We start from the raw sequence: 15,406 nt of genomic DNA on the forward strand, positions 1-15,406 counted from the left end.
TTCTCCAGGAAAGAATACTGGAGTGGGTTGCCATTTCCTTCTCCAGGGAATCTTCCCAACCCAGGGATTGAACCAGGGTCTCCTGCATTGCAAGCAGACATTTTAACCTCTGAGCCACCAGGGAAGCCCCAATCCTAAAGGAAATCAACCATGAATATTCATTGGAAGGACTGAAGCTGAAGCTGCTATATTTCAGTTACGTGATGCGAAGAGCTAATTCACTGGAAAAGACCTAGATGCTGGGAAAGATTGAAGGCAGGAGGAGAAGGAGTCAACAGAGGATGAGATGGTTGGATGGCATCACCGACTTGATGGCCATAAGTTTGAGCAAACTCTGGGAGATAGTGAAGGACAGAGATGCCTGGTGTGCTGCAGTCCATAGGTCACAGAGAGTTGGACACAACTTAGGAACTGAACAACAACAAATGAACCTAGTTCAGCTAACTAATACAGTGAATCCTGCTTGTAGAGACTTGACAGAGGTACTTCCCACCTATACTTTTGTTCTTTGGGGAAAAGAAAACTATCCCTAAACCTCAAACCAGAGAGAAAACTTTCATACTTAATCCTTAACCACATGTAATCTATTTAATACAGAATAATTCTACAAGTGCTCAACAATACATTGTCAGGAAGGATAAAATGAGGGTAACAGACTCATCATCCTAAAAGATGATGCTGTGAAAGTACAGTTCAATTCAGTTCAATGGTTCAGTCATATCCAACTCTTTGCGACCCCATGAACCACAGCACGCCAGGCCTCTCTGTCCATCACCAACTCCTGGAGTTCACCCAAACTCATGTCTATTGAGTCAGTGATGCCATCCAACCATCTCATCCTCTGTTGTCACCTTCTCCTCCTGCCTTCAATCTTTCCCAGCATCAGGGTCTCTTCCAATGAGTAAACTCTTGGCATCAGGTGACTGAAGCATTGGAGTTTCAGCTTCAACATCAGTCCTTCCAATGAACAGCCAGGACTGATCTCCTTTAGGATGCACTGGTTGAATCTTCTTGCAGTCCAAGGGACTCTCAAGAGTCTTCTCCAACATCACAGTTCAAAAGCATCAATTCTTCAGTGCTCAGCTTTCTTTATACTCCAACTCTCACATCCATACATGACTACCGGAAAAGCCATAGTGTTGACTAGACGGACCTTTGTTGACAAAGTAATGTCTCTGCTTTTTAATATGCTGTCTAGGTTGGTCATAACTTTTCTTCCACGGAGTACGTGTCTTTTTATTCCATGGCTGCAATCACCATCTGCAGTGATTTTGGAGCCTAAAAAGATAAAGTCAGGCACTGTTTCCACTGTTTCTCCATCTATTTGCCATGAAGTGATGGAACCGGATGCCATGATATGAAGGAACTGGATGCCATAATATGAACAAAGCTAGTGGAGGTGATGGAATTCCAGTTGAGCTATTTCAAATCCTAAAAGATGATGCTGTGAAAGTGCTGCACTCAATATGTCAGCAAATTTAGAAAACTCAGCAGTGGCCATAGGACTGGCAACAGTCAGTTTTCATTCCATTCCCAAAGAAAGGCAATGCCAAAGCATGCTTAAACTACTGCACAATTGCACTCATCTCACATGCTAGTAAAGTAATGCTCAAAATTCTCCAAGCCAGGCTTCAGCAATACATGAACCGTGAACTTCCAGATGTTCATGCTGGTTGTAGAAAAGGCAGAGGAACCAGAGATCAAATTGCCAACATCCAATGGATCATCGAAAAAGCAAGAAAGTTTCAGAAAAACATTTATTTCTGCTTTATTGACTATGCCAAAGCCTTTGACTGCATGGATCACAACTGTGGAAAATTCTGAAAGAGACTGGAATACCAGACCACCTGATCTGCCTCTTGAGAAACCTGTATGCAGGTCAGGAAGCAACAGTTAGAATTGGACATGGAACAACAGACTGGTTCCAAATTGGAAAAGGAGAATGTCAAGGCTGTATATTGTCACCTTGCTTCTTTAACTTCTATGCTGATTACATGATGAGAAACGCTGGGCTGGATGAAGCACAGGCTGGAATCAAGATTGCTGGTAGAAATATCAATAACCTAAGATACGGAGATGACACCACCCTTATGGCAGAAAGTGAAGAAGAACTAAAGAGCCTCTTGATGAAAGTGAAAGAGGAGAGTGAAAAAGTTGGCTTAAAGCTCAACATTCAGAAAACAAAGATCATGGCATCTGGTCTCATCACATCATGGCAAATAGATGGAGAAACAGTGGAAACAGTGGCAGACTTTATTGTTTTGGGCTCCAAAATCACTGCAGATGGTGACTGCAGCCATGAAATTAAAAGACACTTACGCCTAAAAAAAAAAAAAAAGAAAGATGCTTACTCCTTGGAAGGAAAGTTATGACCAACCTAGACAGCATATTAAAAAGCAGAGACATTACTTTGTCAACAAAGGTCCGTCTAGTCGACACTATGGCTTTTCCAGTAGTCATGTATGGATGTGAGAGTTAGAGTATAAAGAAAGCTGAGTGCTGAAGAATTGATGCTTTTGAACTGTGGTGTTGCAGAAGACTCTTGAGAGCCCCTTGGACTGCAAGGAGATCCAACCAGTCCATCCTAAAGGAGATCAGGCCTGGGTGTTCATTGGAAGCACTGATGTTGAAGCTGAAAGTCCAATACTTTGGCCACCTGATGCGAAGAGTTGACTCACTGGAAGAGACCCTGATGTTGGGAAAAATTGAATACATGAGGAGAAGGGGATGACAGAGGATGAGATGGTTAGATGGCATCACTGACTCAATGGACACGTTTGAGTAAACTCTGGGAGTTGGTGATGGACAGGGAGGCCTGGCGTGCTGGAGACCATGGGTTCTCAAAGAGTCGGACACGACTCAGAGACTGAACTGCACAGACTCAGTGGCAGTCCAATAATGTAAGGAGATGGCATTGCCAGGCCGACACAGAACCTCTTTTGTAGAAAAGTTCAGAGGGAGACCAAAGCTGCTGTGTGTGTGCTCAGATGCTCAGTTGTGTCTGACTCTCTGCAACCCTGTGAACTGTAATCCACCAGGCTCCTCTGTTTATGGGATTCTCCAGGCAAGAATACTGGGGTGGGTTGCCATTTCCTCCTTCAGGGGATCTTCCTGACTCAGTGACTGAATTTACATCTCCTGTGTCTCCTGCATTGGCAGGCAGATTGTTTACCACTGGGCCACCTTGGAAGCCCCAAACTGCTACAGAGGCAACTAAATCTGAGAATATTTTAGAATGGTGGGGAATTCTTGTCCTTCACATAAAAAACAGATCTACAGGCAGCCTACCTTACTAATATTCTAGGGGTGAGGAAACACAATATAGTTTGAATTTCCCTAACCTGGAGAGTCCTGCCATTCCACTGTACCAGTGCCGTTATCCTGCTGTACCTGTTTCTGCCTTTCCCTCTGGGCTCCTCCAGCATGATTACGTGTGAGTAATAACACAAGTCTATAGGAAGCAGCCAGCAACAGGAAAGCACTGGCCCCATACCAGTCCTCCCAACACCTGGCCAAGCATTTCATTAAAGAGTTTAGTGGCTTATCCGAGTACAAGGTTAAAATCTTTAAATGTGACATTAGCATTTTTTGTCAAGAAGATAATATCTAGGTACACTAAGGCAATTAAAAGGGGTGATGAGTTGCACATATACAATTATCTTAAAATCACAGGCACAAGTCAGGAAACACAGCAGTGCTTTCAATAAAGACCTGGACTTTTCAAGCCATATAGTTAAGAGGATGAGATAAATCCTGTGATTTAGAACCACATGGATGAACCTCATAATGTTAAGAGAAGCCAAATAGTATATCCTATATGGTTATACTTTAACAAAGTCCAAGACAGGCAAACTTAATATACAGTTTAAAAGTCAGGTAGTCACTTTTTTTGGGGAGGAGGCAGTCATGGAGAAGAAAGCATCCCATTAAAACGCAATGCCTCAATAAGGATGTTGGCCATGTCTGTGTGGTTAATCTGTGTACTTTTCTGAGAAAATGTTCTACTCTAACAAAGGTTTAAAAAGAAAGTGCATGTGCCTATATGGACTTGCTACAAGGATGGCAGAAAATTTTTTTAAAATTTGACTCCGTCTAAGTTTACGGCATGGAACAAGTAAATTTTAATAGTGGTTACTTCTTTACAGTCTATACTGAGATAAGATTTGGCTACTGTAGGGGGGAAAAAACCCAAACTTTAAGTAGGTCTGCAACATTCAGAGGCAGTGAAACCCAGACTACCAAAAAGAGATGAAAGAGAATTTTAATATGTAACTACAGAGCCACAGCAGCAACATATTGTGGGCTTTATTAAGAAGGGATTAAGACTGATGATTCATTTCCAAGTTTTTAATATAATAAGAACTTTCCTTTCCTTGTCCAGAACCAATGGCAATTTATAACAGAATCTACCCATGGGAATAGTTACACAGTATGATACACATGAATGTAAATGTTATTTATTACATTATGCTTAGAGCTAATAGACTGGTCTGCTTCTGGTTTGCCTCTCAAGCAGTGTTCCTGAGTTCTAATCTAAGAAATGTTAATCCACTGTTCTACTTTTTATTAAAAAAAGAATAAGAAATTGGCAGTAGATTTTGCTTCAAAATAGAGATGAGGGAGTAATACAGAAATTGTAATTATTAGCTTCTTTTTGTCTTTCCATTGTGTCCTTTGGACAGCAAGGAGATCAAACAAGTCAATCCTAAAGGAAATCAACTCTGAATATTTACTGGAAGGACTGATGCTGAAGCTCCAAGACACTGGCCACCTGATGCGAACAGCCGACTCATTATGCTGGGAAAGACTGAGGGCAAGAGGAGAAGGGGGCGACAGAGGATGAGATGCTTGGATGGTATCACTGACCCAAAGGACATGAGTTTGAGGAAAGGGAGACAGTGAAGGACAGGGAAGCCTGGCAGGCTTCAGTTCATGGGGTTGCAAAAGGTTGGACATAGCAACTGAACAACAACAAAATTAGCTTCTTAAGCTCCAGTAACTCTTCATGTTTAAATATTACAGATTAAGGTCCACAACTACACCTTGGAAAATTAAAATACTGCAGTACTTAAATCTGGCTTCCCTGGTAGCTCAGCAATCCACCTGCAACGCAGGAGTTGTGGGTTCAATCCCTGGGTCAGGAAGATCTTCTGTAGAAGGAAATGGCAACCCACTCCAGTGTTCTTGCCTGGAAAAAGCCATGGACAGACGGGCCTGACAGGCTACAGTCCATGGGGTTGCAAAAGAGTAGGACCTGACTCAGCGACTAAACAGCAAATAACAATTTAAATTTACCATTATGTTTCGGTGATTAGGCACACAAAATATTGATTTTGACCATTACAACCCAATGATAACAATTCTGTGAACTGGGTATCAGAACTAGTTGATATTTGAGATCAATCAAAATAAAGTTAATGTAATTTCAGTTTTACCTTCAGGATGTAGGGATTTCTTGGCATAGATATTAACAATGTGTTTAGAATTTGAATAATTTTTTAAAAAATAACATTTTAAATGATTTTATACTTACCTTAGTATATAACTGCATCAGAGATAAAAATCACTACTTACTAAACACATATCTTATTATACTATCTAATAATAACTAGTATATTGGCTTTTTTAAACTTAAAAAGATGTTACAAGGGACAAATTCAAACTATATAAAGTGAGGCTCAACTAAATCAGGTATGATTATGGAGCTACCTTAATTTTAAATATCTAGTTTATGATAACAATTATAGTCATTTTACTTTTTTGGCTACTTATAATCTTTAACTTACTGGCTAGTTACAATCTTGAACTCATATATTTAGTTTCTCCTCTAATCTTCTCTTTGAAATAAAATAATATTCCATCTCAAAGAAAATGGTTGCTTTTCATTGTACAAATTGAAGACATAATGAATTTTTCTAATAATAAAAGTAGAATAGAACACAAGAAAAGATAAGAAGATCTAATATGCTCCCCCTTTGTTAGCAGTTTTGTGGATTATTTTTTTAATCCTCCTTAGATATATACAATGGAAATTTCCAAATATAAACAAATGTGGCCAACAAGCACCCAAATGCAAAAGTTATCAATACATGATCAATCTGGTTTCATCTATAGAATCCATTTTCCATCCTCATGGGATCATTTCAAAGCAAGTACCAGAGATTATATTGTTTCATTTATAACCACTTCAGAAAAGGAACAAAAATGAAAAAGATAAACAGATAAATTCTAATGAATTTTAATAACTAATATGCTTCCCTGTTGGCTCAGATGGTAGAGAATCCTCTTACAATGCGGGAGACCTGGGTTCAAGCCCTGGGTTGGGAAAATCCCCTGGAGAAGGGAATGGCTACCCACTCCAGTATTCTTGCCTGGAAAATCCCATGGACAGAGGAGCCTGAAGGGCTACATACAGTCCACGGGTTCTCAAAGAGTCAGACACAACTGAGCAATTGAGTACACACATGTATTTCTTTTAAAATATATTTTTAAAATCATTTTATTTATTTTTAGCTGTGCTGGGTCTTTATGGCTGTGTGGGCTTTCTCTAGTTGCAGCCAGCAGGGGCTACTCTATAGTTGTGGTGCTTGGGCTTCTCACTGTGGTGGTTTCTCTTGCTGCAGAGCACAGGCTTTAGAGCAAGGGCTCAGTAGTTGTGGAATCTTCCCAGACCAGGGATTGAACCTGTGTCCCCTGCATTGGCAGACATATTCTTAACCACTGGACCACTAGGGAAGTCCTAAAAAATATTTTAAACTGTAACAATTTCCCTGTCTATTCCTTTGCTACTTATTTGTTGAAGAGAATGGGTTACTTGTTCTGTAGAATTTCTCCAATGCTAGGCAATGGCACCCCACTCCAGTACTCTTGCCTGGAGAATCCCATGGATGGAGGAGCCTGGTGGGCTGCAGTCCATGGGGTTGCTAAGAGTCGGACACGACTGAGCGACTTCCCTTTCACTTTTCACTTTCATGCATTGGAGAAGGAAATGGCAACCCACTCCAGTGTTCTTGCCTGGAGAATCCCAGGGACAGCAGAGCCTGGCGGGCTGCCGTCTCTGGGGTCGCACAGAGTCAGACGTGACTGAAGCGACTTAGCAGCAGCAGCAGAGTCTGTTAACTGAATTCCTGTGGTATTGTTTAGCTTGTGATTGTGTTTTCTATGTTTCCTATAAACTCGTAGTTAGATGCTGAGGTTTGCTGAGATTCAGACTTGGTTTTTGATTCCCCCAACCTCACGAATGTTGCTGGGTACTTTCCACTGCAGCATTTCAGGGGGTTTATCACCCCTGGCTGCCTCTGTTTCTAGGATATTGTATTACAATCATGAAACAACCAGTGTATTTAAAAGACATCATGAAATCTTTCAAAGTGTATTTCATGACAATCCATGTATGTCAATAGATCTGTTAAAAAAAATCACATTTTGCTATAACTATAATTCTCAGTAGCTCTGTGTGATACGGAGAATGGAAAGATGAAGATATTTCAAGTGCAGGCTTCTCTTCAAGGTGGTTTATCTGTCCTCTTCCCCAGCCCATTAAACTTTATCCATTCTAGTCTAAAGTCTCCAATGACTTAAGTCCCTCCCATGCAGAATCTGGTCTAGAACATAAATTTAAAGTTACTGGAAGTCTATACAAAATGCTCATTCACTGTAACTCTGGGCAATCTCTCTGTTTCATTTTTCTATTTTTAACACAGTAGTAATAGTACCCCTGCGAAAGGGTTCTTAAATGACTTAACTATGTGTGAAAACACTTATAATGGAATCTGGCACCCAATAAACTGCTCCAGAAATATTCACAATGTTTACTACTATTCATATATTGATACTATTCTGCCATGGCTAAGTGCATAAGCCATCTACTAGCATAATTCAGGACGACTGGGGTGCTTTATAGTTGTTTTCTTTAAATTCCAACTTTATTTTTATTTACTTGTTCATGTATTTCTTTGGTGCCAAAACCCAGGATTGAACCATGGAATTCCGACTATAGATGTTTGAGTAAGAGAATCTAGATTTGATTTCATGTTTCAGAAAATACAAATTCTGTAACTACTATGAGTACAGTGGAATAGAAAATACAGAAGTCCTAGAATAAAAAAATCCTAGGGACTTCCCTGGTGGCCCAGTGTTCAGACTTCACCTTCCACTGTAGGGGATGTGGATTTAATCCCTGGGCGGGAAGCTAAGATACCACATGCCTCAAGGCAAAAAAATCCAAACATAAAACAGAAGCAGTAATGTAACGAATTCAATAAATACTTTAAAAATGGTCCACGTTGAAAAAAAAAAATCTTAAAAGTCCTGGGTTTAGGTGTTGATCTGTTTTTAATTGGTTATGTCACTTTGGAAGTCGTTTAACCTCTATGAACCTGAGCTGCTTCTTCATCTGTGCAGTGGAGGTAATGAGAATGAAAATAACATGGAGATAATTACTACATCTGTTTTGCACAGTATCTGCTAAAGGATCAAACCGGATAATATATGTACATAACACAGAAATACAAATATATTTTGCTACCATTATTGGATGAACCCTAAATTCTCATCTAAGGTATGTGAAGAGCATCTGCTTTATCTGGCTCCTTGAGTTGTCAGAAAGAATAAAAGCAACACTGCTGAATGAATAAAGCATGAGAATATTTCTCTTACAATCAGAGATAAAGCCTAAATGTAAACTTCCTGAGCAAGGTGACTGGAGCAGATGCTTAGCCCTCTGTCCACCTGATTTCAAGGCACTGTGGCCAACTCCATGTGTGCCGGTGTTCATGGTCAATTAACTAGGGCGCTTTGGACATGCCGGTGAATTAAGGACCCTGGGGCGACTGTGACCAAGGAGTGAGAGACAGCCCAGCCTCCCCACCTCTCAGTGGGAAATCTAGAAATATTTAGCTCCTTTCCTCAGAGGGTCCCTACTACTCCACAGTGGTGACCAACTCAGCAGTGAACCTCCACTGGCTCTTCTACCCACCGCTCCCCTCACCCCGCCCCGTCTCATTCTCTCCCTCCATCACTTTCATTTTCTGGAAACAGCTCCCAGGTCCTCATCCCAGGCTCTGCTTTCAGAAAAAACCCAAACTAAGACAGCAACATGCTGACAATTTTCAAGGGATAACTGACCGTTACAATAATCCTTCCCACTAATTAGGCTTATGTCAAAAAGGAGTGGAATAAAGTAAAAAAAATAAAAAAAATTAAAAACAAAGAAAAAAAGCAGCAGAGGCCAGGAGATCACATAAAGACATCATGTGCTTTAAAGCACACTCACGCGTGAGGGTGTGTGTTTGTGTGTGTTAGATAGGATTTAGACAGAAGAGATACTGCATCAAGAATTAAACACATAGGCAACACTGCTTTACATGTTTATCATGTATTAAATCTTGGTTTTAATACCTCAGTAGCCAACCAGGTGAGATGATCAAAGCTTTGCTCTATGGAAGCCTAACATCATACCTTATATATTTTGTATCTCAGGACCTGGATTGGAACCAATGCCCCAAAATCAACTGTTAAAGAACCAGAGGAATCCTTTGGGATTCTGTTGGCAGATATATAATTCAAGTATGGTCAACATCCAGTGAGTTTCAACCATTTGTAGCCCTAAGCTACAAATATGAATATGTTTACTTAAAGGCACAGATAACATAGTTTGTAGTCTATGCATTTTAAGACCTTAGAAGAACATATTGAGGGTCTGTAAATGACCAGTGAATAATGCTGAAGACAAAGGAAAAAAAAAATCCCTGGAAAGTGATCATATGTGATAACAACCAGAAAGTGAGATACTCAAAAATGATTATTTCTTTGAACGTATCTGATAAACTTCCATCAGGACTGGAGGTAGGATTTAAGTTACGAAACCTATTTGATAAGGGAAGAAATAATAGTTCAATTAAACACTACACATCTCTAAAACTTTTTATAACAGACACGAAATTGTGAAATAGTTTCCAACTTAATTTTGATTTGACTCAGATTGTCATACAAATTCCAAGCTTTTCATTAACTTGGCACTGACAGCTTAACCCCTCTTTCCCTTCCTTATCTCGTATTTCCCACCCTGGACTCCAGCCAGCTACTCAGTTCTATTTCTTGCTTCTCCAAATATGCCCTTCACATTCTCATCTGTCGGGTCTGGTTCAGAGCGTTTTGTCCTGTATGGGCTGCCCTTCACTTCACCTTTCTTCCAAATCCTACCCGTCAATGATGCACTAAATGACTACTTCCTTGTTGATAACATTTATGATGATATTAGAAAAAGCTATGTAGATCTAAGGCTTCAGGGCTATGGATAGAAGACCTGGAGTTGACCTCTAGGAGGCATTGCATTCGATTGGCTTTATAACGCTGGGTAAGTCATTCAGTTCCTTCATCACAGTTTTTTAATTTGGCTGCAGTGGGTCCTAGTTGTGTCATGCAGGATCTTACGTTGTGGTGCAGGCGCACCTGCCCCTCGGAATGTGGGGTCATAGTTCCTTGATCAGGGATTGAACCCACATCCCCTGCATTGCTCTGGACCATCAGTAAGTCCCTGATTTATCACATTTTTAATGCACATACTATCTTGCTGAATGCTAGAGTTACAAAGGTGAATAAGATATGGTTCTGATTTCAAGGAGATCACAACTGCAAGGATATTAAATTCTTAAAATATCTATATATGCCAGTGTATAATTAAGAAACTCAGATAAGATAATGGAAGTAACAGCATTCTTGTTTGTTTGTTTTAAAGAATGCTAAGATGCTTCAGTTGTGTCTGACTCTGTGTGACTCTATGAACCTTAGCCCACCAGGCTCCTCTCTCCATGGGATTCTCCAGGCAAGAATACTGGAGTGAGTTGCCATTTCCTACTCCAGGGAGGGAATCTTCCCAACCCAGGGATCAAATCTGTATCTCCTGCACTGACAGGCAGGAAGAATAGGTATATTAAATATAAAGTACTTAAGAGTCACAAAATCCAAGTTATGATTTATATAAAACCATGGTATATTCCTTTAAAAGTAGTTTGTGTTTGGAAAGTGAATTTAGTGTTTAGAATGGATGCCATGTTGAGAGTCTGGTAGCTTCCCAGCTGGGAAAGACCTCTCTTAGTTACGTTATACTGTCTGAGGACTTTCTTCAAAGGTAGCTGCTCCCTAAACAGCCCACGGAAGGTACACACAGGGGTGTGTTTGCAGTTCTCTGTAACAGATGGCTTTTTTCCCTTTCAAAGGGCTGCCTGGGCAGGTGCTCTTACTATGTTTAGAAATGAGTACGTCATAGGATCTAAAGCAGACTCTTTAAACTCATAAAACACTCAATTTATAAACTCTTAAGTAAGACTTTTAGATTTGGTAATCCCAGGAGACTCTTTATTATAAAGTAACTGGACTGTGGGTTAAAGGTTCTGCTAATTATATTTCTTACTCAAAACTATCATCTAACTTTAGATCACACTGCAGCTGTAAAATGGTAATGCTGGCGGCTTCTTAAAAGCATTTCTCGGGAGCCTTTAATTGAAACGGCTGGTTCAATGAATCCAATTATCACCTTCCAAAAATTATTCTAACATGACATTTATTTTCCTAACAGCAGCAACTTTTAACATTATAAAGAACTTTTCATCTTCATAATATATAAACAGGTGTGTTGACGTTCCCTGTAAAACTATTTCACAAAGAACACAAGGTCCACTAATTAAAAAAACAAAGACCACCACCCTTTATTTTTGTTAGTCTTAATTAAGAGCAACAAATTAAAATTTTGTAATAATAAAGAAAAATTCTACAGAAAGCCCAATTAAAATGATATAAATTAAATAGAAAAAAAAAAGAACTGCACACCATTCTGGTGTTTACCAGGAAGGAAACTCTGCTACTTACTGCAGTGGCCCGAGAGAGTTCACGACATGTGCTGAGCAGTCCGTTTTGTAAATCGTCCCTCTGAAGCACCACGGTCTGAATGGCTGCTGGGTTATCTGCATTCATTTCTATCTCTTGGCTGGCTGACAGCAAAGCTTGCTCAAGCGTGTACTATTATAATAAAAAAATGATTACACTTAATGTTCTGCATCATCGAATTAATTCTTTTCTACTTCAGTTATCAGTGTCCTGATAATCATCATGTAAAGTAACATCAGTTGTAAATAATAAACATAATCGTCCTACTTTCTCCTTGTGGAGCTGCTGAAGTTTCTCCTCCAGAGCGTGTACCACTTTATCTTGCTCACACAGTCGGCTTAGCTTGGCCTACGTTACAGAGAAGATGTCTTTTGTTAGCAGTTTTTAATTTTTCCTGTAATTGGATTTAGGCATAACCAAAAAACCCCTCACATTTAAAACAGCCAAGGAATAGCTTATCAGGTCAATCTTCATTTCAATCAATAAAATTAAAATTAAAATATAGAATACAGAGATAGGACGCTTTAAAAAATGCATATAAAGTAAAAAAGCATTTTTTACCATACTATTTAACTTACACAATTCAAAATACTCTTAGTAACCAGGCAGTCTCCTATGACTTCAGCAAATCATTTTAATGTGGTTAAGATATTTTCTCTACAAACTTCTGGAGAGTTTAAGTAACTTTTGCAATCCTTAATTAACACACAGACTGGATTCTCTTTTTATATTTTTAAAATTATGCTTTTATGTTCTTCAGAAAAAATCACTTCTAACTATAATAATACAAGTAAAAACATTGCTAATGGAGAAAAATGACTTTCAACAATTTTAATGTTTTAAATTCTTGATAATACCTCAATTTTTTAATTATAAAACATGAGAGAACACTTTAATAAGACTTCGGTCCTGCAATAAACCAGTTCATCACATATCTGAAAATAAAAACCCTGGACAAACAGTAAATATATCCCAAGTGTTACTGCATAATGACACAAGAAACCAAGAAATTTGAGATTCTTTCTTTGTCATTTATCTATTAAAGTAACCACCTTATATCTCTGTTAGACAACACAACTCAAGCCACATCAGATGGGATACATTGAAATGAGAAGGAGGTCCAGCTCAGTGGAATAAAACCAGCAGAAATGAGGGAAGAATGAGATATAAATAAGGACGTTAGTGATGTAAAACACGATTAACAGCAATAACAAAAGGATGCAGTGACAGAATTTCTAGAGGTTGACACTTTCTCCAGATGACAAAGTTTTACTTTGTCTCTAATCCTTCATAATTTTATATCAGAAATACTCTTTATTTTCATTTAAATGATTCTAAATTTGTTCAACTGCTAACTATGGGGGTGGGGTGGGAAGAGGACAAATCAGGGAGTGAGGATTTAATTGAATCTAAGTGCAAAAGAAGAAAATGTTGTTTATTTGATGTCATTTTGGAGGGCAGAACAGGAAGAGGAAATCTTTTTTGTCACGCTATTTCCAGTGTTTTGGCAGAGCGTTGATTATATATTCATGCTAATACTTACATCAATATCTACTTCTTCAGGTCTATATTTGTATAATGTGCCTCTGCATTCATCCTGTGACAGCTATAAGAGAAAATGTCACACAACAACTTTAAAAATGATAAAAAATATACATTTACTTAGTCTATAGTTAATATTTTAAAGAACAATAACAGAAATGGGTTTTTTAATGATTCTATACTTTTAAAAAGTTTAGTTCAAACACAGATCATTACAAAAATAGAAAATTATTGAACATCAATACAATCAATATGCAAGATACGTAAGAATGATGTTAACTTCAGCTTGTCAGACAAAATAAGAAGCTGGTCAAATGAAATTATGCAGAACCTCATGTTTTCCATTTGCGAGACACACATTATTTTAATGAAAAAAACTGACAAATACAATCAGAGCAGCTGTATTGAATCAAATCTCGAATCAGGCATTATTTCAGCAGTCAAAACCGTGCTTTCAACGGTATACACATAACCACACAACTGTGTATGTGTACATTCAGATGCCAACACATCTTTGTACAATTTTATTAACAAAACCTAGAACACATTGTATACATATACGTAATATATAAACACACATACACAGTATAGACTTATCTTGTTCCTCTGTCTTAAGAACTAAAAGAATGGAGGAAAAGGATGGGTTTAATCGAAAAGAGGAAAAGCACTCAGAATCTCTTAAAACTGAAAGTCTACATTATAAGTATGGATGGCCAAATTTCATAAAAAGTACGGATGTGTTCACTGACACCATTTGTTTTATTCTATTGTAATGAATTACTATTCATTGTATTTAAACATCCTATTTTCAGCTTCTTCCAAATATCTTTTGGTCAAGCCAATCCTTATTTCTGACTGTGCTAACCAAGATTTCAATAAGCCATTCCAGTCAGCTATAGCACAGATTATATCGCAGCACCTCTGCAGGCAACACTAGTATTTCTCTTGTCTTTTCACTTTATACTGACTGCTAGACAGTGTAAGAAAAACATAGCAGGAAAATGTAATTGGGGCTCAATGCATGTTCACGAAATGGTATACTTTTTCTCAAAATGGGGACAGGAATAATGTATCTCAACTACATTCTAGACTGGAAAATTAAATTTCACTACAAATGCATAAGAATATAAAAGTTACAACTATATATGCCTTCTCTGTAAAAAACTGTTTGACAGGTGTATCTCAAGAAGGCACTATTTAAACAATAGATAACTTTAAATGGATCTAGGAATGTAGAAATCAGAAGATTAAAAAAGGTAATAAGCATTCCAAACATACAATAATCAATCCTGGTTTCCATGTTTCACTTCAAGACATTGCTTTCACGTACCTCATGCAAATGATTCTGTGACTACTTAAGGGGTATGCACAGTGATTATTAAACCATAGAACTTTCATAGAAAAGAACATCACATGAAAAATGAATTGAATGACAAAAGTCAGAATATTTATGCACCATTTTAAAATAAATGCCACTGAATATGTCCTGAAAAATGTCGATTGTCATTCTCAATAAAAGCACCTAGATCCAAGAAGAGTTTACACTTCTATCTAAAGAAAGTATTGGAAAATAAGTTTTAAAATGCTTACATCTAAGACAAAAAAAAGTCAGAAACCCCAAAATCAGTATTTCTCATTTACAAAAATAAAAGATGAAAAGCCTTTAGCTGCTAAATGTCTACAAGACTTTGCTTATTTAATATTTAAAGTTAAACGCCAAACAGCTTTACTAAACCATGGTATGTATAATTTGGGCATAAATAGTGCTATATCTAGATTAAAATGTGATTTGCACCTTATATCCCAAGTCAAAAGAGAGAAAGCCAAGTATTTAAAAAATGAAAACTCAGTAATTTATAACAAATATTTTGGATAATGGTATAACATTTTTATTTAGGGAATCTCACTGCATTTTCATATGAGTTGGCAAATTATAAAAAGGAAAGATGTATATAGTGTACTTATAATTTTAGAATGC

General features: G+C 38.0%; 1 protein-coding gene across 19 annotated transcripts in view; it reads right to left on the bottom strand.

The window, feature by feature from the left end:
- Positions 1 to 15,406, bottom strand: part of PLEKHA5 (pleckstrin homology domain containing A5) — a 261,962-nt gene that overhangs the window by 25,647 nt on the left and 220,909 nt on the right. For 13 of the 19 annotated variants that reach the window (XM_061417711.1, XM_061417702.1, XM_061417713.1 and 10 more), the window contains 3 exons: positions 13,430 to 13,492; positions 12,154 to 12,234; positions 11,869 to 12,018 (listed from right to left, as the gene is read on the bottom strand). In XM_061417711.1, the coding sequence (XP_061273695.1) occupies positions 11,869 to 12,018; positions 12,154 to 12,234; positions 13,430 to 13,492 (294 nt within the window). Of the gene's footprint in view, positions 1 to 11,868; positions 12,019 to 12,153; positions 12,235 to 13,429; positions 13,493 to 14,010; positions 14,047 to 15,406 lie in introns of all 19 variants that reach the window. The other 6 variants (XM_061417695.1, XM_061417699.1, XM_061417707.1 and 3 more) reach the window with 1 other exon arrangement.

This window comes from Bos javanicus, chromosome 5, assembly GCF_032452875.1.
Source record: "Bos javanicus breed banteng chromosome 5, ARS-OSU_banteng_1.0, whole genome shotgun sequence".
Classification (NCBI taxonomy): domain Eukaryota; kingdom Metazoa; phylum Chordata; class Mammalia; order Artiodactyla; family Bovidae; genus Bos; species Bos javanicus.